Source organism: Diplotaxodon limnothrissa, linkage group LG2 (genome assembly GCF_057381915.1).
Source record: "Diplotaxodon limnothrissa isolate DT_005_m linkage group LG2, D_limnothrissa_male_GT1.1, whole genome shotgun sequence".
In the NCBI taxonomy this organism is placed as follows: Eukaryota; Metazoa; Chordata; class Actinopteri; order Cichliformes; family Cichlidae; genus Diplotaxodon; species Diplotaxodon limnothrissa.
In genome coordinates this window covers 30,422,952-30,444,440 of record NC_140597.1, presented here as the reverse complement: position 1 = coordinate 30,444,440, position 21,489 = coordinate 30,422,952, and the positions used below count along the sequence as shown (strand labels likewise).

Below are 21,489 nucleotides of genomic sequence, written 5' to 3'. Positions count from 1 at the left end.
GTTACTTATGTATTTTTGATGCTGTAACATGAACACAGTGGTGACTGCAGTGGGGCAGCAGTAGGGACTCATAGAAAAACAACACAGGTCATCTAATTCATGTATCTCTCAGTTAACCAAAAATGTTTATTTGAATTATTAGAACATCAAACATTAGTTTTTACTATTTTTCTAGCTGGGCTACACTCTGTTGGTGGTCTTGCTACTTTACTAGTGAAAGCCAATTTTTGCTGGTAGGTGAATTCACAAAATACACATCCAGCACTTTTAGTAGTGCTCAGTTCCCTATGATCAAATCACCAAGTATTACCTTCTTGTCTATAAGCAATGCTCTGTCTCCATTCCCACTTAAAGGTCAAACAAAAATTTGCAGTCAGTTTCTCAGATTAATTACAGCCTGCATTATTTTCACTTACCACCGATGCTTTCAACATGTGATTTTCTTCATGCAAAATACTTCTTGCACTGAAAGCTGCTGATGTTACCATAATAACATTTCCCTCCATTAGAAAGTTACTTCAGACTGCTGGCAGCTAACAGATGTCCCAGATGACATAAATGCAACAGTGAAAGCCAAACATGACTTTATTTTGCGGTTTCAGAACATGTTGTAAAGCTCTTACTGCTTTAGGTAGCAGACATGCTTGTGCTTTGACGTGATGAAGTAAATAAATTCCAGACAGTTTGTGGATAACAAGTTGCTAGTCAGACTTCAAGAATGAGGCCGCTGGATTTTTCCGAACAAGATGCTGGAATTTCCAACTTTACTCTCCATATGTAAAAAAAAAAAAAGAAAAAAGGAAAAGCATTAGCTCACTCATGGATTCTCCTTCTTTTTTTCCCTTAAAAAGATAAAAAAAAAATCTTCTCACACAACTCTACGTAAAAATCCTTTCCAAGCTTTTCCTCTTTTCTTCCCTTAAACCTTTGCTGCTTCTCCCCTCTACGCTCAGCTTCTGGTCTTCTTTCCGTCTGCCTCACTGTCTCTATTCATAGCATTCCTTAACTCTTTCACATAGCTTTCGCTCGCTGGATGTGTCTACAGTTTTGTTCCTAGTCTCTCTCTCTTTCCGTGTGTGTGTGTGTGTGTGTGTGTGTGTGTGTGTGTGTGTGTGTGCGTGCGTGCGTGCGTGCGTGCGTGCGTGCGTGCGTGCGTGCGTGCGTGCATTTGTGTGTGTTTCTCCTTCTCCACAGCATGTCCATCAGCCATCTCATTATGGCTGTCTGTTTTTACATCCCTTTGCCTCATTAGGCACCACGCACAGCCACTGAGGACAGCAGGTCTCAACTCCAGTGCCAATTTACCTCTCTCTCGGTGGCTTTGTGTATGTGTGTGTGTGAGAGAGAGAGACAGAAGAGAGCTTTCTGCATCTACTTTGCCACAGATTACCTTGTTTTCTTGTATTATGGCTCTTCCCATCCTTTGCATCTTTCTCATCTGTCGTCCATCCATGGTCATGGGATACCGAGTTCCCTAACCAGCCTCTACATGCTTTACCCATCCCTTCTAAATTTCGACTCACTCTCCTCTATCTTTTTGTTGAGCTCCTGTTATAAAAAGTCATATCTTTATTAGTTATTTATTTATTTTGTTTGTTTCACTCTTTAGTTAATAAATATATCCTTTTTACAACTTTCTAATGAAGCACTTTTTATATCAGCTTTGTAATCTATAATTACCCATCCATCCGAGTGCGAGCTGGAGCCTATCCCATCTGTCACAGGGCAAGAGGCGGGATACACCCAGAGTCGTAGGTCTATTGTAGGCCCAACATAAAAAGACATAGACCCATTCATGGTCACATTCACACCATAGCCTAACATGCATGTCTTTGTGGGTGAAAGCTGGAGAGTCTGGAAAGAAACCACAGAGAAAGAGGGAGACTGTACAAACCCCAGAGTAGGTTTAAACTAAAACCCCTCTTGTTGTGTGCCATCATTGAGGACCACTATAACACTGTGCTGTCACATAATTGTCACTTGTAGCTTATGACTTGTAGGTCATAGGAGACTTCATAAATTAATTAAGACTGCATAAGAACATAAGCATGTGTAGCGGTTAAAAACAACAGATTTTAGGCGTTAATTCTCTTTCACTTACTTCTACTTTTCCAAAATATCTACAGGTCATCTAGATCAAAACCCTGTTATAAAGCAGAAGGTAAAAATACAGTGGCTTGCAAAAGTATTTGGTCCCCTTGAACTTTTCCACATTTTGTCACATTACAGCCACAAACATGAATCATTTTATTGGAATTCCACGTGAAAGACCAACACAAAGTGGTGTACACGTGAGAAGTGGAACAAAAACCATACATGATTTCAAACATTTTTTACAAATAAATAACTGCAAAGTGGAGTGTGCGTAATTATTCAGCCCCCTGAGTCAATACTTTGTAGAACCACCTTTTGCTGCAATTGGATGTTTTTCGTTCCACTTCTCACGTGTACACCACTTTGTATTGGTCTTTCACGTGGAATTCCAATAAAATTGATTCATGTTTGTGGCTGTAATGTGACAAAATGTGGAAAAGTTCAGGGGGGCCGAATACTTTTGCAAGCCACTATATGCTCTTTGGAGGCACAAACCGCTTTCCAAATGTAAGTAAAATGTAAATAACGCAGAACTGATGTCTGCAGCATGTTTAGAAAAATTGGGGCATGGGCAGCAAAATACCTGGTGGAACATCTCACAACTATTTAGCAACTTGATGGGTTAAAAGAGAGATAGAGAGGCAGAGAGTCTTCCCATCCCAGAGAGGGAGAGTCTTGCAAATTAAGGATGATGAGGGCTTCACTGCTGTGTGAAACATGGCATTTATATGTAATTTTGCTTCTGTACACCACCACAGCAGACTTTAAAGTAAAACAGTCAAGATGTGATTAAAGTGTAGAGTGTAAAGTGTAGATTTCAGCATCTTGCTTATTTCAGCAAAATAGTGCTAAACCTCAATCTGTAGGCAGCATAATAGTACAACAGTCTGCCTTATGGTAAAATGGACCAAAAGAAAACTTAACTTTTATCAGTTTCTTGGTTTGACATAAACACTGCAGTGTAAAAAGTGCTACCTACCTCCTGGTAGACAGACTAATTTGAGAACCCTACATTGCCACGTGCCCAAGTTATCCCATGCACAACTTTACCTTCAAGTCAAGGTCACTGAGATTGGAACTTGTCCGAGATTTTTAGTAGATGCATCTATCATATCGATTTAAAGCTCCCTACGTCATCCCGTTCTCGAGTTATCACGTTCACAAACGTAGGTGTAAGTGCTGCCCGTCTGCCCGGCAATGTATCAACAATACCCCATCAGCCTTTTACAGATGAAGGGTAAAAAAGCAGCAGTGGGACAGATCATTACTAATAATAGCATCCAAAACAGCTTCACATGAGTTCCAGTGAACATGGCTGTAGCTGGGAGAGAGCACCTTGAGGGACGCTTCCTGTGAAGATGCCATATTTCGAGATGTCGCTATAGAATAAAGTTTTCTGCCTTTGGGGAGCCAACCGACAGCCAGGTGGCCAGTGCAGCTGCGCATCTTAGCCGTTCGCAAGCAGCCTGAAGTGTATTGAAAGTGTAACAGGAAATAATTTTTATCCGAAATACGATTATTGCTCACTCTTACATCCTTTATTAGTTAGACTAGTGCAATCCTCGTTTAAAGCATGCATGTTCTGAATGGACCAATCGTGGATTGCAGGTATGCATAGCTGTTTTTACACACAGCCTCCAGAAAACGGTGGAAGAATCAGGTTGGAAAATTCTCTGAAGTTGTTCTTTTTTTCACATGTAACACACAGTAGAAGCTCGCAGTCCACATTTAGTCTACATTCGCATTACTGGAAATACCCTGGGATAGGAGAGGAAGCCGTATAGAGCGAGCACAAGGCAGGGCACATGATGCCATCTCATTTGCTGTTATTTCACCACCTGTGCTATTCTCAGATGTGCAACATACAGTATGGATGTTGCACAAAGGAGTTAGGAAGTTATCCACTGTTTAATGTCTGATTTGTGTTTTCACATATAGCTTTGTTTTATAAAGACAAGTATTGGGCTTCAGGTCATGTGTACATAAATATGCATTACTGTTTTGAAAAGAAGGGAATCACCTGTGAGGAGACGCTCACTGAATGAAGATGTTTTATATTTTGCAAATGCAGTAATTCGAAGCATTTTTCTTATTACAAGCCTCATTCACCCATTCACATTGTGACAATCTGATGGATGTCCTCGGGGACACTTGGGGTACTGTGTCCAAGGATACTTTGGATACTGTTGCCCCAGGATAACTCGACATGCACATTAAAGAATTGAACTACCGACCTTCTAATTGGTGGACATCCCACTTGACCTTCTGTGTTAGTACCAAACTCATACAAATATAAGCTCACAGTTGGGAATCCAGCACAGCCGTAGGGATGCATTCACTGAACCGAGTGAGTGTATCCCAAAGCATCAACACCTTTAAAACTGTTGTGACTGTTCAGTGACACCCTGACAATTCTTACCAAGACAGCAAATAAGCATTTTGATGAAAATGTTAACTTGTTTGAAACTTTGAAAAATTGTTAAAATTTTCAACCGCAGACAAATTATTTTACAATCAACCAAGTTCTTTGTTACACCTCAGAGTTTGTTTAGGTTATATTAAAGTGTTCTATAAAGGGTTGATTTCTTCTACTGACGCTGTTTTTTCCCTTGTGTTTCGGTGTATGATTCCAGGTGAATGACATCTACCATGACAGTTCTTTAGGAGCAAAAATCAATGTGGTTCTGGTGCGGATTATCATGCTGGGCTACGGCAAGGTAAGACCTGAAACTACACGAGTTCTGCTGAAATACCAACTGGGATGCAGTTCCTGGAAAGTGAACGCCTCGTCTCTCTATTTTGCTACAGTCGCTTTAAGTACCTATAGAAAGCATGGCAAAGTCATACATACAGTGTCATAAACAAACACACAGACACACCCACATACTCATCAGCACACGCTGATGCCCAGAGCCTGTTATTCCAGTGGACTGAGCAAAAGAGGAACTAAAAGCATTCAGCATCCCAAGGGAGTGTTTTCAAGTTGCACGCCTTCACAGTTCAGCACCAAAGCACATACAGAAGCTCTTCCCGTTATGCAATCAGCCTCCTTCCCAGTGGGTTGCAGCACAGAATCATGGGAAGTCCAGGCAAAGATAAACAATCAATGATAGCCCTCCCTCATTCATAAAGAGAGAGAGACTGGACAATGGGTGGCGGGGTGGGGGCATCCTTTTCTTCTTGACTGTAACACTATCTGCACATCTGTGCTGAAAAGAGGAAGAGAGAAAAGTGGAAGAGAGGAAAAAGAGCGATAAAGCAAGACATGGCAGAAATGGAGTAGGGCAGGGATTACCACAACAGATGATACAAGTGATTTTATTGCTGGATAGGTGCTCTGTGATATACTTACGCTGCTGTAGCCTTATCTCTTCCTCTCTTCTCTCTACATGTCCACAGTCCCAGTAGAACTCTGGAAACACACACTCGCACACGCACGAGCGCCACACACGCGTGCAAACACACACACACACACACCGCACTACATTGGTCATTCTGGGCCAGCCCCTATGCAGCTTCAGCCAAAGCTCCGGCTGTCCATCATTCCCAATTACCGTGGCAACAGAGCTGCACCCAGACAGCCTGCAGATTGGCTGTGTGACCCTGAATGCGGGCGCACTCACACTCCCACACTTCACACACTCCAACACAACATTTACACACGACACACCATTGCAAACACATTTTGAAAGATCATTAAAAATACCCCCAAAACACACTCACGAGCAACTGATGAACATGAGGAACCACATAGGTGTACCGTGCGTTGTCTAACGGGGCGTTTACGCAGCGTGCAGGCTTCACACTTCATCATGTGTACAGAGGCAGGCCATATGTCTTCAGTGCAACTCACTCACACCGCGCGCGCTCTCTCAGCTGTGCATTGTGCATGCGTGAAAACAGAGAGCGAATGTAGAAAAGAGGCAAAGGCAGACATGGAAAGCTTCGAAGGGGGCGGGGTGTAGATAAGCAGAGATCCTAATGAGAAAGAGCGTGTGAGGTGAAGGTGAGTGGAAGCAACTGCAAGCATCTGGATGTTTGTGTGGGTGTTGGCATTATGCAAGTAACTGTAAGTAAATATTTTGTAATTGGGCATGTTTTTGACTACTAGTGCATAGCTCGTTAGCAGGCTGCTTTTGTTCTAGTTCATGTTCATGACTGAAATTATCAATTCAGAGTTCATTTATTATTTTGTAAGTACTGTCCTTCCCCCTGAGTGTATGTGTGTGTGTGTGTGTGTATTTTTGTTGTACACATCAGCAATTTACAAGATATGCTGACAATATATAACATTGTGACACTGCCCTCTACAGGGCTGAGGAGGATAATGTTTCAGAACTAGAACAAGAAACGATGTTTCTTGTATGATTTTTTTGATCCCTCTTCTTATTTTACCTTTGCGTGTGAATGTCTTTCCAGTCCATGAGCCTGATTGAACTTGGAAACCCATCCCAGAGTCTGGAGAACGTGTGTCGCTGGGCCTTTCTGCAACAGAAGCAAGACACAGGGGATGCCGAGTATCACGACCACGCCATCTTCCTCACACGGCAGGAATTTGGCCCCACGGGAATGCAGGGTACTTAAAGACATGTACACAATCAGCTTTCATAATGTGTTTAGCATAATGGTACATGTATCCAAATCAAATGCATTTGCTCCCCTGACAAAATAAAATCCATCATTCAGAGAAATCTCTCCTCTTTCTGCCTTTCTCTCATATAGCTGCGTAGTGCTGCTGTGGCTTTGGTGGTTGGTGGTTTTTCTGTGCAGCAGAGTACAGGCTAACAGTCAGGCCCAAGGGAGAGGCCTCTAAAGGCAGTGGCCTAGCTATCCAGAAGCCCTTCAGCTGCCCTTGGGCTCATCCTTAAGCAGCAGAAAATCAATAAACAGAGAAGGGCCAGCCACAGAGTCACAATTAAAGGCATTTCAGGACAGAAAAGCTCACAGGGAGCAAGAGATTAGCATACGCAGAGGTGGGAGGGGACGGTTTAGGGTTAGGATCAGATACACAAATCCAAACACATTTGTTCTTATGTGGGTGACACAGTTTTCTTTCTGGGTGTGTGGATCATGCATCATATATATCTTTATATAGCAGTCAGACATTGGGGTGAGAGGTAAGTGTGTCTTTGGTTTCATCTCACCAATCAGTGTATTTCAGTATGACTTTGGTGACTGACCAGAAATGTTCCAGTGTGATTATGAGCTTGATAAGTAAAATTCTTGTGAAAATTCATGTAATGTAATAGATCAGTGTGAGGTTAAACACTACTTTTGACTGACTGAGCGGTGTCACAGATTGTCTTTTGACTGTCCAAAATTGTAACGCTTTGTCTCTATCATTGTTTGAGCGTCTATAAATCTTTTAGTGTGTCTATAAATCTTTCAAGTTTTTCTCTCTCTTCCTTGTCGCTAAGGTTATGCTCCGGTGACAGGCATGTGCCACCCGGTTAGGAGCTGCACCCTGAACCACGAGGACGGTTTCTCCTCCGCCTTTGTGGTGGCACACGAGACCGGACATGTGTAAGTGCGTTGCCGTGATGATGGTTCGAGCCTGCTAACTTGGCACAACAAAAGAAAACAAAGCAGTCACTTGAAGAACTGGATTGATGCATTACAGCTTTAGATCGCTGGTCCACTTCAGTAAATATCTGTTGAGTGAATTAACACTGCCTCCCGCCTTTGTTTCATGTTCTTTAACTCCCACACGTTCCCAATCTGTCTCCACTGGTTCATCTTTTTTCCCTTTACTTCTCTCTTGATGTCTCATTTTTTTTCTTTCTCTCGCTCTTGTGTAGGCTGGGGATGGAGCATGATGGCCAGGGAAACCGCTGCGGAGACGAGGTGCACTTGGGCAGCATCATGGCTCCTCTGGTGCAAGCTGCTTTCCACCGCTTTCAGTGGTCCAAATGTAGCATGCAGGAGCTGGGACGATACCTTCAGTGAGACACAGACACATACACATGCAACCCCACGTACAGAAGTATTTGATTTATGGGCTTTTAAAGGTCAGTGCTGGCATCGGTATGATTTGGATCCAGCTGATGCATGGATATTGCCAGTTTGTGCTGTCTTTAAGATTAGGTTTGAATAAAAAATATACAGGGCGTATCAAACCGAATCAGCCGATTTCAAAGCGCTCTAACTCTGCAAACATTCAGTGTTAACAACGGAAACATGTACTGCTAGAAAGAGCAGATTTGTGAGTTTCCTCCTTTCCTGCTGATAGGTAGCCTAACAACATCAGCGGCTGCATGCTCACAAATGTATGGGACAGGTTTGACTGTCTTATGGGTGTGGAGGGGGGCATATTAAACACTTGTAAACATTGTAAGTTTTTTATATGTAAAACTTTGCATTCATTCATGTGTTTTAAAATTCCATTTCTTTAAGTCAGGATGGGGAACTCCAGGCCTCTAGGGCCAGTGTCCTGCGGGTTTTAGATACTACCCTGGGTCAACACACCTGAATCAAATGATTGGTTCATTACCAGGCCTCTGGAGAACTTCAAGCCATTTAAATCAGCTGTGTTGGATCAAGGACACATCTGAAACCTGTAGGACACCGTCCCTTGAAGCCTGAAGTTCCTCCACCCCTGCTTTAAATGATATAGCCTTTTGGAATGAGATGATTCTTTTTGATACACTCTGTACTTTACAAAGTACAAATATCCTATAAAATTATGTCGTCCATGATGTTCACACATATAAAGACTAGCGATATCCTAAACTTCTAAAGGCACTTGATTACTTCTTTGCATCACTTTTTAGGTGCTTTGACAGCATGGAAATCTACAAGTCGTGCTAAAATCACACTGAACCAATTAAACTGTTTGTTTCTGCTAATGTTTCATCACTGATCTCCCTTTATATGCCTCTCTCTCGGGCAAAGCTTCACTGCTTCCACTGTGGCTGCTTCTTCCAGTTCACTCCCTCAGTGTCCCTTTTTGATTACTTGCATGTGCGCTCTGTGATTTTCATCGTAGACCTCAAATTACACAGAGAGGAAACATCTGCGTGAAACTGATCCACTTCTAATGTTTGGGATCATTGCTGGTGATGAGAGCTGGAACTCTGGCCACACCTCAGAAATCAAACAGTAGCTTTTAGTAGAAAAATCCAGTGTTCAAGTGAGAAGGCAGCACATCGGGTGAGGATTGGAAGAAGCTGTCACGCACAGAGCACCTCAGACATCGCTTGAATACGATGTGGCGCATGCCATCGTGCCACCCAACAGCACATTTAAACCCGCAGACATTGTTGGGCCATGCCAACACCAGTCTTTGCTCACCAGATTTTTCTACTTCCCCAAAATTAAACTGAAATTGAAGAGTTGCTGTTTTATTCCACTTTATCGATTCAATTTTATTTATATAGCAACAAATCACTACAACAGTCACCTCAAGGTGCTTTATATTGTAAAGAAACTACAATCGTGGAGAGAAAACCCCCATGGCTGTAGCGTCATTTGATCGTTTTGATTGACAAAACAATCAAATGGCCCCCTTTGAGCAAGCGCTTGGCAACAGTGGGAAGGAAAAACTCATTTTTAACAGGAAGAAACCTCCAGCAGAACCAGGCTCAGGGAGGGGTGCCATCTGCTGCAACCGGTTGGTGGAGCGAAAGTGATCCAGTGAGCAGATGTACATGCTCAAGTCATTAGAATGGGAGAAAACTAAAGTCTGCCAAATTGTGATAACACCATTTAATTGTTAATTTATTAATACTAGAATATGATATTAGTCCCAGTCTTCGTTTTACGGCTAAAGAATGCCAGACGAGAGTGTACATAGAAAAGAAAATAAAGATGAACACGTTTTTAAACTCTTCTTTCAGTTCCTATGACTGTCTTCGTGATGACCCTTTTGACCACAACTGGCCATCGCTGCCTCAACTTCCTGGTTTGCATTACTCCATGAACGAGCAGTGCCGCTTTGACTTTGGCGTGGGCTACACGACGTGCACCGCGGTAAGAGACCAGCGTAGTCCTAAACAGTCTCTTTACTAGCATACAGTCGCTAGCTTACGGACACCTGAAAACTCCGCTAACACAACAATGGCATCCTCTGCAAACTTTGCATTGCTTTATCCTCTCGCTCGCTTTGAATTGCTTGTATCAGTTAATTCAGTTCAGTTTGCTGAATTTCACTGTGGCATATGTACTTTTTATGTGACCCCTTAAGCTCTGAAGGTTTTCCTTACTAACCAAGGGCCACACTGTAATGAAATGAGAGTCACTCATACACAGCTATTCACGTTCTTCTGATGTCCTCTGTTTCCTCTCCCGGCCTCTGGTGGGATTGACATCTTACTTAAAAGCAGGTAATTGGTTTTGATAGATACTTCTTTTCTGTTGTTAATGTTAAATAGCAATCAACTATTTATTTGTTTATAATAACACTACATATGCCTTGATACCACAGTGCCTTTACATGAAACTCTCACAAGCAGCTCTTTGTAAACACGAAAAGCTTCACCCAGCTGCAGCATCTTGCCAGGCCTTTTTACCCCAGTCACCCTCACCCGCTCTATGACTGTGAAGCCACTGTGGCACGCTGTTGGGAGGCTGTTGCTTAATTGACTGACAGCTTGTTCAGGGGCTTTGCACACCTTGCTAGATTACCCTCTATTCTCTTGTCAAACTCATTCCCCTCAGCTACAAAGGGCGGGGCAGGCAGGAACGCAGGTAAGGTTACCCCATCTCCTGGAAGACATGTGGCCTCGTCTTTTATTTTCTCAGACTTTCTTTTTCTATTTGAAGTTGTAACTGTTTGTAATGTTGCTCCTTATTTTCAATTTTTTTTTCTTTTTACTGTACTTTGTTTATCTGTCCTACCCATTGTCATAGTTTGGATGTTAACGTTGGATGTTAGTCTGCAGGATTCTAAAATGCTTCAAAGTGGCGCTAAAATCTTTCAAAACAACTGTGAAGCTACTGGTTCATTGGTTGGCTGTGGTGCAATCCAGCAGTTGAACAGTACCATATCCCGAGTCCTCTTCTGCAAAATCTGTGTTAAATCACTGCAGCCCTGGCAGGAAGAGCCTCATTATATTGGCACTCTCGCGACTTAAACGAGCGGAAAAGGTTGGAAAGATGCCTTTCCCATCCAAGGGGAAAGGGCCTAGCCAGAACAGAGGCTGTTTTTCCATGTTTTCTCCTCAGCTTTTAGGATCCTCCAGTCTGATCTTACTGCTGATTACCTACCGCAGTCTACCCACTGACTGTGACTCACACTAAGACCTGTAAAGGTCCACTGGGGTCATGGTGGGTAGAAAAGCCTTTGGAGGGAGGAGGGCACCGCCCCTCAGACACTGGACTTCACTTCGGTTTGGTTGGTTGATATCCTCATCTGTGGCTCATATCAGACAAGAAGGAGAATTTGGACTTGATCTGTGTCCAGGGGCATTTTTAGAGGTCACTGAGACCTCACTCTATGGCTTTTGAAACCTTTTGCCCTCTGCCCTCCGCGGTGACATTCTTAACTCTAGGCTGTCTCATTATGAGAGTCTTGTCTCTCTCACGCAAACACACATCCATTGGTTTAGTTTGCATGAATGGCTGTGTATCTCTCAGTGGAGCATAATGTACAGTGCAGTGACTCAGCACAGGTTTGGTGTTGTTAGTGTTGGATATAATACTATTGTTGTGGCTATTGTTGTTGTGATATCTCTCCTCCCATCTCTACTTGTGCTTCCGTTATTCAGTGTTTAATCTCATCCTAGTAGCGTGTGTTGGAAGTTGGAGCTTTCAGCTATGAGAATGGGTTTCTCTCTGTGTCCCACAGTATCGCACATTTGAACCATGCAAGCAGCTGTGGTGTAGCCACCCAGACAATCCATTCTTCTGCAAGACTAAGAAAGGGCCGCCCATTGATGGAACCATGTGTGGGGAAGGGAAGGTATTTATACACTGCTTTAGTACAATAAAGTGTAGTGCAATGCTACTGGAAGCCAAAGAAAATGTGTTTTATTGTACAACATTTCCAATTGGTAACTTATGCGCTTGGACTGTTGCAGCATTGCTATAGAGGTCACTGCATCTGGCTGACCCCCGACCTCATGAGGCAAGATGGAAACTGGGGTGCATGGAGCGAGTTTGGCCAGTGTTCGCGCACCTGTGGTGGAGGAGTACAGTTTCGCACACGCAGCTGTAATAATCCAAGGTAGGAAACTCTTTACCACTGCATGTATAAAAACAAATATCACTTTTAGGTATTGTGTCACTCCTGATAGAGGAGCCACTTATAAAAATGATTAAAAAATGTGAATGATTAAGGTTTCAGAGGTAAAACATAATCTAGAGCAAAATATTCCCGTCCTCTCTGACCTGCCACTCCCCCAGACCGCACAACGGAGGCCGGAAATGCGTGGGGGAGGATTCCCAATTCCAGATGTGCAACACCAACGAGTGTGAGGATATTTACAGCGATCCAAGAGAAGAGCAGTGCCACGCTTGGGCCCTTCCGTCTGAAATCTACACCAACAAGCACCACTGGCTGCCTTATGAACACCCAGACCGTGAGTATGCACGTGCAAACAATGTATTGGGGTGGAGATATGAACCAGACAAACCTTAAGTGATGATATACTGTGGAAGTCATAAATATAAATGAAAGCCAACAACAGAAGGAAGCACAGTCTTGAATGTGGTTGGGTTGTGGAGCGTTTATATATATATATAGGTTGTGTTTTTCTATCATCAGTGACATCTGGCAGTGGGTGCAGCTTTGAAGTATGGCTACGCCCTCCCACAAAAAAAAAGTAAAAAGCCACAACTTTAAAACCATTTTTCTATGAACTCAGTGTCTTCTTTTTCTCCACCCTTTTGCTGATGTCATTTAAACTCCTCCTCCAACTTTTTCTGCATCCATACATTTGGCACATGTGGACAAACTCTCATATTCACAAAGAACCCAAACCTAAATTTATCCAATTAATATTCCAAAACTTTGACACTACACTGTGTGAGTGTGAAGCTCCACCCTTGCCTCTGAGTTGAGATGTCACTGCCTTCCTGATACATATTAAATTATCGTCCAACTAAAGGGCAGCCCTCGAGAAAAGTGCTGAGCTGTCTCTTTATCTACACAGAGGTCACGCTACTCAAAATCAGCTAAGAAGGCTTTGCTAAATTGTTTTTCTTCATTTTTATTATTTCCAAATGGCAAATTTTTCAGCAAAGCTTTTACCATCTCAAATTACTTTTCGATGTGTGCGCTCGTGTTTGCATGCGTGTTAATGTACACATGCTTCTATGAGAGGGAAAAAAAACTGAGGTTTAACTGAATTCAATTCATAGCTTGACATCTCCAGAAGTGTGTGTACTGTGACTCTGACAAAGTACAGTGTCTGCTCTGAATGTGAACTTCTAGTTTCTCTTCTATAGTTTATCAGTCTATATGCATAGAACCTCACCTATATTTATCTCTTGTGTTAACCCTCTGAGGTTTAAGTCATCATATGTGCTAACCTTAACTCTAATACTTGCAATGTCAAACTGAAAAAAATACCTGAATCCAAAATATCTTTTGAAATGATCTAAAATATAACACTATATATAATTCGGAGTGTTTTTGCTTTTGCTTGTATTATTGTACATAGTTGAACAGTATGTCTGAAGTTAGGAAGAAATTTCAAGAACTAAATTGTTGCAACGGTGGCATCCTATTACAGTACCATCCTCAATACCATTTAGTTCATTACAACAACTGATTCTTTCTCAAATGTTTGTGAAGGTAGACTGCATAGTTATGGGCTTCATTTTATACTGCTGAAATGGCAAACGCCTGATTTCAAGGATTAAGAGGTGTGGGCCATTACATCAGTCTACATCAGGGGTCCCCAATCCCAGTCCACGAGGGCCGGTGTCCCTGCAGGTTTTAGATGTGTCCTTGATCCATCACAGCTGATTTAAATGGATAAATTACCTTCTCAACATGTCTTGAAGTTCTCCAGAGGCCTGATAATGAACTAATCATGTGATTCAGGTGTGTTGACCCAGGGTGAGATCTAAAACCTGCAGGGACACCGGCACTCGAGGCCTGGAGTTGCCTACCCCTGATCTATGGCCATGACCTGCTAGAAGTGAACAAAAGAGGGAGATTGTGGATACAAGCAGTGGAAATGTGCTTCCTGTGAAGGGCGACTGGGCTCACTCTTAGAGATGGGGTAAAGAGTTTGGTGCATGTGGCGGAGGTGTGGTCCCGGGCGCGGCTGCAGGGGAGGAGTGGTGCAGTGGGCTCAACGGGGTGGTGCTGGAGATGCCGGTGAGAACAGCTGATGGTGATTTGGACTGATAATGGTTTCCTTCCCTTTTTATAGTGAGACAGAGAGGAGCGGAGTACGAGGGAAATCAGCTGGGACCGACAGCTGTCAGACTGTGTTCATATCATAACCTGGGAAAACTATAAATAAATGTGGAAGCTGGTGATAAAGACCTGTGTGTGTGTGTGTGTACCTGTGTGTAGTGCATTTCACAGTGCATAAATAGGGATTCAGTGTAAAGCCACCACTGCTCATCCACATTCAAAGGAAGCAGTTGAAGTAGTTCAAGCATCTGACTGGGATGCCTCCTAGGTGCAGTGTTGTGGGTATATCTAATTGGGAGCAGGCCCCACATGTTGGACATATTATGTCTCTCAGCTGGCTCAGTGTCCCCCCAGAAGAAGTGAAGGAGGTAGCTGGGGAGACCTAGGTCTAGGCATGTCTGCTTAGACTGGTGATTCCTCAGATAAGAACCAGAAAATAGAGGTTATATATTTTGTTGTTTAGCCTCTGTAGTTCTTCTTCTCCACTGTAATGTGTGTGCATGTGTCAACTGCCACAGAGCAGCAAAAGACTTAGAACACTGAGGAGGGATTTTGTACATTGTTTGTGCATTCTCAGTCCAACCTGACAAGATTGTGTTTTCTCCACGTGATCGAACTGAGCAGTTTTGTTGCGTGTCTCCCACCTGTTTATTAGTGTCAACGGTCCAAAAGACAAGGTCTCTGGATTGTAGCCATCTGTAATAAATGTGATGAAGTAGGAGTGTTCGTTCGCACTCGGACTATCTGCCAGGCTTCATCTCTGGGGGCTCGTGCAGTTGTAGTATGACTCACTCAGACAGACACAATGAGACAAAGTGTCGTGCTGACTCACAGAGAGCTTATTCAGAGCATAAAAATAATCGCATGTCGGTTGTAAACATGAAATCTTCTAGTCAGACCACAGGGGTGACTCTGTGACAATCACTTGGATAGTGGTTTTCATTCTCTATGTTCATTTTTGTCCGCTTTCCAGCTAGCAAACGCTGCTACCTGCATTGTCAGTCCAAGGAGACCAGAACCGCAGTCTTCACGGAGACAGTGGTCCTGGATGGTACGCGGTGCTCATACAAGGACCCACACAGTGTCTGCGTGGGTGCGGAGTGTAAGGTGAGGGGCATGCGCGTGGAAAGACAGCCGCACACGTGCTGAGATCAGCATGTGTCAAATTCTAAGTTTCTTTATTAACAGAAAGTGGGATGCGACGGAGTGGTCGGCTCCTCGGAGCAGGAGGACAACTGTGGAGTGTGTGGAGGTGACAACTCCAGCTGCAAAATCTTCAAAGACACCATCTCACGTAACGCCAAGAAACAAGGTAACCCACTAACACACTGAATAACCCTTAATTTGTTTCATAGAGGAGACTTGACTCAGTCCTACCAGTCTAGCAGCCAGCTGTCATTCTGGTAAGCATAGTATAAACATTTGACTGGACTCTCTGTTTTTATTTTATCTTTTGGTTAAACATCGCCCTCTAGAGCAAGGTTTTAAAATTGCCGCAAACCTCAGTAAAAATCCAAGCTCACATGTTTCCATTTGAGCATTGCCAAGAAGTTACGTCAACAATCACTTCATAACCTAATATTTATGACAGTATTATCTAACCCTTGGTGTTGGGAGAGTTACATGTTATAACAGCGAAATTCTCAGAATCAGATGTTTTCCCTGGATGAAAATAATCATGACTGAAGGGATTTTCAGTAGTGCGTAAGGGTATTTAATTGAAATTAGAAAGGGAGCTTTACTGGCTTTGGTGCAGTTCTTTGGTATGAAACAGTAAAATTGACTTTTTGGCACAAACCAGATGTCTGTTTTATTTCAGGGTTCTTTAAAGTTCTCGAAATCCCCCGAGGAACGAGGCACTTACTGATCCAAGAGCTGAAAGCCACCTCGCACACTCTAGGTATTTTAAATTCGAGCTTCTTTTTTCTTCCGTGCCAGATACTGGAATGTAGATTTGCTCGTTGCAGTGTTGTCAATTTTTCTCCCATCTGCAGTGGTGAAAAATGTGGCATCAGGACAGTTCTTCATAAACGGGGACATGGAGAAGCCAGAATCCTACTCGGTCATAGAGAAGGGGGTGGAGTGGGAATATGAGAATGACAATGACAAGGAGACCCTTCAGTCAACCGGGCCTCTCAGACATGGAGTTCTGATCATGGTGTGCAACAACATGACTTTAAAATTGAATCTATAGTTACCTAAATTTCATAATAATCTCATAATATCACATTTTGTGGTTGAAATTATGCATTATCTTGATTCCTTCATTAATTTTATGATGATCTGTCGGATTTTAGATGAAATTACACGGGGATGAGGATGTGAATTTGTCGTACAAGTACTTGATGAGAACAGACTCTGACTCTGGAATTCAGAACAACATGCTAGTGGAGGACAGCGCTTATGAATGGGCCCCAAAGAAATGGTCTTACTGCTCCAGGCCTTGTGGTGGAGGTACAGTAGAACAAAGAAAATTCTCACAGTGAAACCGTTGTTTCTTTGACTTATATGATGTCCGATTTTCCACCCTTTTTTAGGAAAGCAGTACCTGCGATACGGCTGCAGAAGAAAAGTCGACAGCAAGATGGTTCATAAAAGGTTCTGTAACAAGTCCAACATGAAACCGAGAGGTGACATGAGGGACTGCAACCAGAAGGCCTGCCCTCCTCCCATGTATGTATTCACATGAGAAGCACAACATCTGTGAAAATGTGACTTACAGTAGGAATCCACACTCGGATTAAAGCAACTTTTTCTGCATTCAGGTCGCCCTTTGTTCTCCTTTGTGGTCGATATGTTTTGATGTCCCTCGATGCTCTTTCCTCTCTTTGCTGTCATATATTCTCCAGCTGGGTGACGGGCGAGTGGCAGAACTGCAGCAAGCCATGTGGAAAGACGGGCATGCAAGTCCGATCGGTGAGCTGCGTCCAGCTTTCGGATGACAACACAACACGTGCTATCCACAACAAACACTGCAACGACAACCGACCAGAGTCGCGCAGATCCTGCAACCGATTTCCCTGCCCCACCCAGTGGAGAGTTGGACCGTGGTCACAGGTATGTGGGCTAAACTAGAGCCTTCAAGATGCTTGCACTTTATTCACATTTTGTAAGTAGTTTGTGATGATTTTTTTGCATTGTGTGTTTATTTTTTGTATCCCTAGTGCTCAGTGACATGTGGTAATGGGACCCAGCAGAGACAGGCTTTGTGTCACACCAGGGACAACACCATCGGCCTGTGTCTCGACAGTAAGCCAGACACCATAAGAGTTTGTCGCCTGACACCGTGTTCCAGTAAGTGTTGTGCGAGCCCACCCTGTGAGTATTTTTTATAGGTTTAAAATGTCCAGGGTACTCACTTCATTAGGTACACCTTGCTAGAACTTGGTTTGAGCCCCTTTTTGCTTTCAGAGCTGTCTTAGTTCTTCATGGCACAGATTCAGCAAGTTGCTGGAAACATTTCTCAGGGATTTTGGGCCATAATGACATGGCAGCATCACACAGTTCCATGATGTGATCTCCTCATTCCGCCACATCCCACAGGTGCTGTATTCGATTGATATCTGGTAACTGTGGAGAACTATTGAGCACAGTGTACTCATTAATATATCCAAGAAACCAGTTTGAGATTATTTTAGCTTTGTAATATGGCACGGTATTTTGCTGGAAGCAGCCATCAGAGAATGGGTACACTGCTGTCATAAAGGGATGGTCATGGTCAGTAATAATACTCAAACTGGCTGTGGTGTCGCCACACCTGAAAAGTGATATAAGACGGATGGATCCATGCTTTCATGTTGTTTACACTAACATTTGACCCTACCATCTGAATCCTTCAACAAAAATTGAAACTCAACAAACCAGCCATGTTTGATGTTTTTTCAGTCTTCTGTTGTCCAGTTTTGGTGAGACTGTGTGACTTGTGGAAGCACCCAGTGTGGTCTTCTGCTGCTGTAGCCCTTTTGCTAGATTTAATGTGTTATGCATTGAGAGGTATTCATTGCATACCTTGGTTGTAACAAGTGTTCATTGGAGTTACTGTTACCTTGCTATCACTTTAAAGCAGTCAAAAGGCATCAACAAAGCATTTTCTCTCAGAGAACTACTGCTCACTGGTTTTGACCATGTGTACATGCATAAATGCATTGAACTGATACTTGCATTAATGAGCAGTTGAAAAGATGTACATAATGAAGTGGTGCTATAGATATATTTTGTTTCTCTCCATGTAGAACATGCAGAATTGGAAATAGATTACATTCAGTTTTTAAAAAACCAAGATGGTAACACTAAGGGTATTCCACAAATCAGTGAGGGGCTGTGCCCATCTTTTGTATAGTGCCTATGGTTACCACAACACCATGTTTCTTTTTTTAAGTTTTACATGCAGTTATTTCTGTGACAGCATTCTCCTCCTAACCAGCTACTTGCCTAAATATGTAACTAAAGATGAAGTAAAACTGCTTGACTAACCAAATCAAGATTATAAAAGTAAGAAATAAATAAATAGAAAGTGATAAATATCTAACAAAGTGGCAGCATAACAGGGGCAATAATCCACAGTGTGAGAGTCCTGTTCTTGCCTTGCTTTGAGCCACCATGCAATCTGAGTATGGAGATTCTGCTCATGTCACCAACAGGTAATTTGGTAAAGCTTGAAATTGGCCTTCAGCTGGTATTGTTGGCATGATAATACACATATAATTTCAACACATTATGTGTCGCGACCAAGTAATAAATTGTCACAAGGTCGCTGTCATTGCATGTAAATATGTCAGTTCAAACTGAACCGATTTTAGTCGTAGCTTCAGCTGAAATGTCAGAGACACATTCTGGAGGCGTAATATATTTAATAAACAGATAAAACTAAACTAGATTTAGCCCCTGGCATCAGTGTAGAAGCTAGGTGTGATGGATGCTAAAAGAATTAAAAGGATAAGGATGAAAAATTGTTACATATTGCTCATGTTCCCTTATAGTCGTTCTTAATGTTTCCATGCCTCTCTCCATGTTTCTCTGCAGAGGGCCCACCAGACCTCAACAAGAACGGCAACATTTTGATCCAGTGGCTGTCACGCCCCAACCCCAACTTCCCGAAGATCTCCTCACGTAAAACCTCCCTCTATAGTTCCCAGCCTGGCCTCCACAGCAGCAGCTGCAGCTGCATGTCTGTCCTCTGCTGGGCCCTGCCCATTTCTGTCCTCCTGTCCCTGCAGGGCCGGCCCCGGCTGGCCCCCTGACCCGCCCCCTGCCCCAAGCCTTGTGCCTGTGCCACGCCCGTGAGCGAGCGGCAAAAGCTTTCGCTTCTCTTTTGGGTGGGGGGGATGTTGTCTCTCTCTCTCTGTGTCTGAGACGGCTCTGACTGGGGGAGGTCTCTGGCTCCTGCGTGTGCTAGTTGGTTCTCTCTTGCTCTCTCTCTCTCTCTAACTCTCTCTCTCTCTGTCTCCTTTGTGGAGCATTGTGTTGTAACCGCTGGCCAGTCGAAAACTCAAAAGATGAACAAAAAATTTGATGTGAAAAGGATTTCGTAGTGGCAAGGCGAACAAGTTTTCATTGGCATCTCCTGAGATGTGTCGAAGAGCCGTTCACGTGCGAGGGGACCCCCCCCCCCTCTGCATTCGGCGGCCGTGATTTGCGCGAGCTAGCTGCGTGCTATCATGCAGCTGCGCTTTTTTCTTTTTGTAGCGCATTGTCAATGTGGGGGAGAAACAGGTGTCAAAATAAACAGAAAAGGTATAAATATCTATATAGAAAAAATATATATATATACATATATATATAATATGAAAGCTTTACTGTGAATGTGATCTGAGGACATCTTTGCTAAAGTGCTCATCTGACATATTGGTTCCATTTGGGGATGAGAGTGGTGTCTCATCCCACGTTCCATTCTCAGATTGACAGGAACTCAGCACAGAAGCAGGAAGTGAAGTCAGTAAACCTTTTGATTTTTGTGGGAGGGTCTTCTGAGGTGACGACACAAAAAAAAAGAAAAAGAAAAGAAAAGAAAAAAGAAGAAAGAAAAAAAAAACAGGGTAGTTTGACCAATTGAGGTTGCTTCCCATTTCACCTCATCATCAGCCATCCTCTCTTTGACTGTTATACAAAAGTTCAATAAATGCAGCTTATTTGTGCTTGCAGACTTTAAACAAATACATCTATAAATATATTTGTATTTATATATAACTATAAATATAAATCTATATGAGTAACAATAATATTAATAATGTTTTACCATGAATAAGCTGTAGCTTATTTGCCTAAAATCTTTGGACTGCTATTGATCGCTTAGATCCTTGACTGTTATGTGTATTTTTTTATTGATTTTACATGAATACAGATGAATATTTAATAAAGGTAAAGTGTTTTGGGGGAAAGGGTTAGACCTATATTATGCAGGACTTGGTCAGTTATTTGCCTCTCCATTTTCTCAGATGGATCAGTGGTTTACTGTTGCTTCTCGTTTTCTTTACGGCCAGGATCACGTTTTGTCATGCACATTTGCGTCCATCACCTGTGTGTTTGTATCAATCCGTGCGTGAGTGCACTGGTGTGTGTGTGGGTGCGCGTCTTTGTGCATGTGTGTTTGGGAGGATGTATGCGTTAGATGAATGAGCGTCCTTAATCGTTGCGTGTTTGTGTGATTGTGTGTGTGTGTGTGTGTGTGTGTGTGTGTGTGTGTGTGTGTGTGTGTGTGTGTGTGTGTGTGAGAGAGAGAGGGTGCTTCATCATTTGGGCTTTTACACATTGCGATCAGATACAGAAATACCTCATAAACTTTGATTTTAGAGCGTCCGATGATCTCATTTTATTTTGGTGAACATTGAAAACATGAACAATGCCTTATCTTGGATTGAATGTAATGGCATTTATCTGTGAAAGAGATGGCTTTACTCATTCAAAGTTTCACTCGGAATAGAGGCAGCTTCAAACCAACGTAACAAACTCACACCCGCCAACCATCAAACCTACCAAGATGATGTTGGACCAATGTCCGACTACTGGGAAGGGTTTCCAAGGGCCTAGGGTATTGACACATGTGGCATCTAGAAAAAAGAAAAAGAAAAAAGAAAGAAAAAAACACTTCA

At 42.9% G+C, this 21,489-nt stretch overlaps 1 protein-coding gene across 1 annotated transcript in view; it reads left to right on the top strand.

Moving 5' to 3' along the window:
- Positions 1 to 21,489, top strand: part of LOC146638695 (A disintegrin and metalloproteinase with thrombospondin motifs 2-like) — a 147,056-nt gene that overhangs the window by 121,060 nt on the left and 4,507 nt on the right. Inside the window, exons 5-22 of the mRNA XM_085362212.1 lie at positions 4,728 to 4,811; positions 6,514 to 6,670; positions 7,512 to 7,617; positions 7,893 to 8,036; positions 9,930 to 10,062; positions 10,750 to 10,779; positions 11,879 to 11,992; positions 12,111 to 12,256; positions 12,436 to 12,611; positions 15,375 to 15,508; positions 15,590 to 15,713; positions 16,221 to 16,301; positions 16,396 to 16,559; positions 16,699 to 16,855; positions 16,939 to 17,074; positions 17,251 to 17,458; positions 17,566 to 17,695; positions 19,424 to 19,510. Coding sequence (XP_085218338.1) covers positions 4,728 to 4,811; positions 6,514 to 6,670; positions 7,512 to 7,617; positions 7,893 to 8,036; positions 9,930 to 10,062; positions 10,750 to 10,779; positions 11,879 to 11,992; positions 12,111 to 12,256; positions 12,436 to 12,611; positions 15,375 to 15,508; positions 15,590 to 15,713; positions 16,221 to 16,301; positions 16,396 to 16,559; positions 16,699 to 16,855; positions 16,939 to 17,074; positions 17,251 to 17,458; positions 17,566 to 17,695; positions 19,424 to 19,510 — 2,311 coding nt within the window. The remainder of the gene's footprint in view (positions 1 to 4,727; positions 4,812 to 6,513; positions 6,671 to 7,511; positions 7,618 to 7,892; positions 8,037 to 9,929; positions 10,063 to 10,749; positions 10,780 to 11,878; positions 11,993 to 12,110; positions 12,257 to 12,435; positions 12,612 to 15,374; positions 15,509 to 15,589; positions 15,714 to 16,220; positions 16,302 to 16,395; positions 16,560 to 16,698; positions 16,856 to 16,938; positions 17,075 to 17,250; positions 17,459 to 17,565; positions 17,696 to 19,423; positions 19,511 to 21,489) is intronic.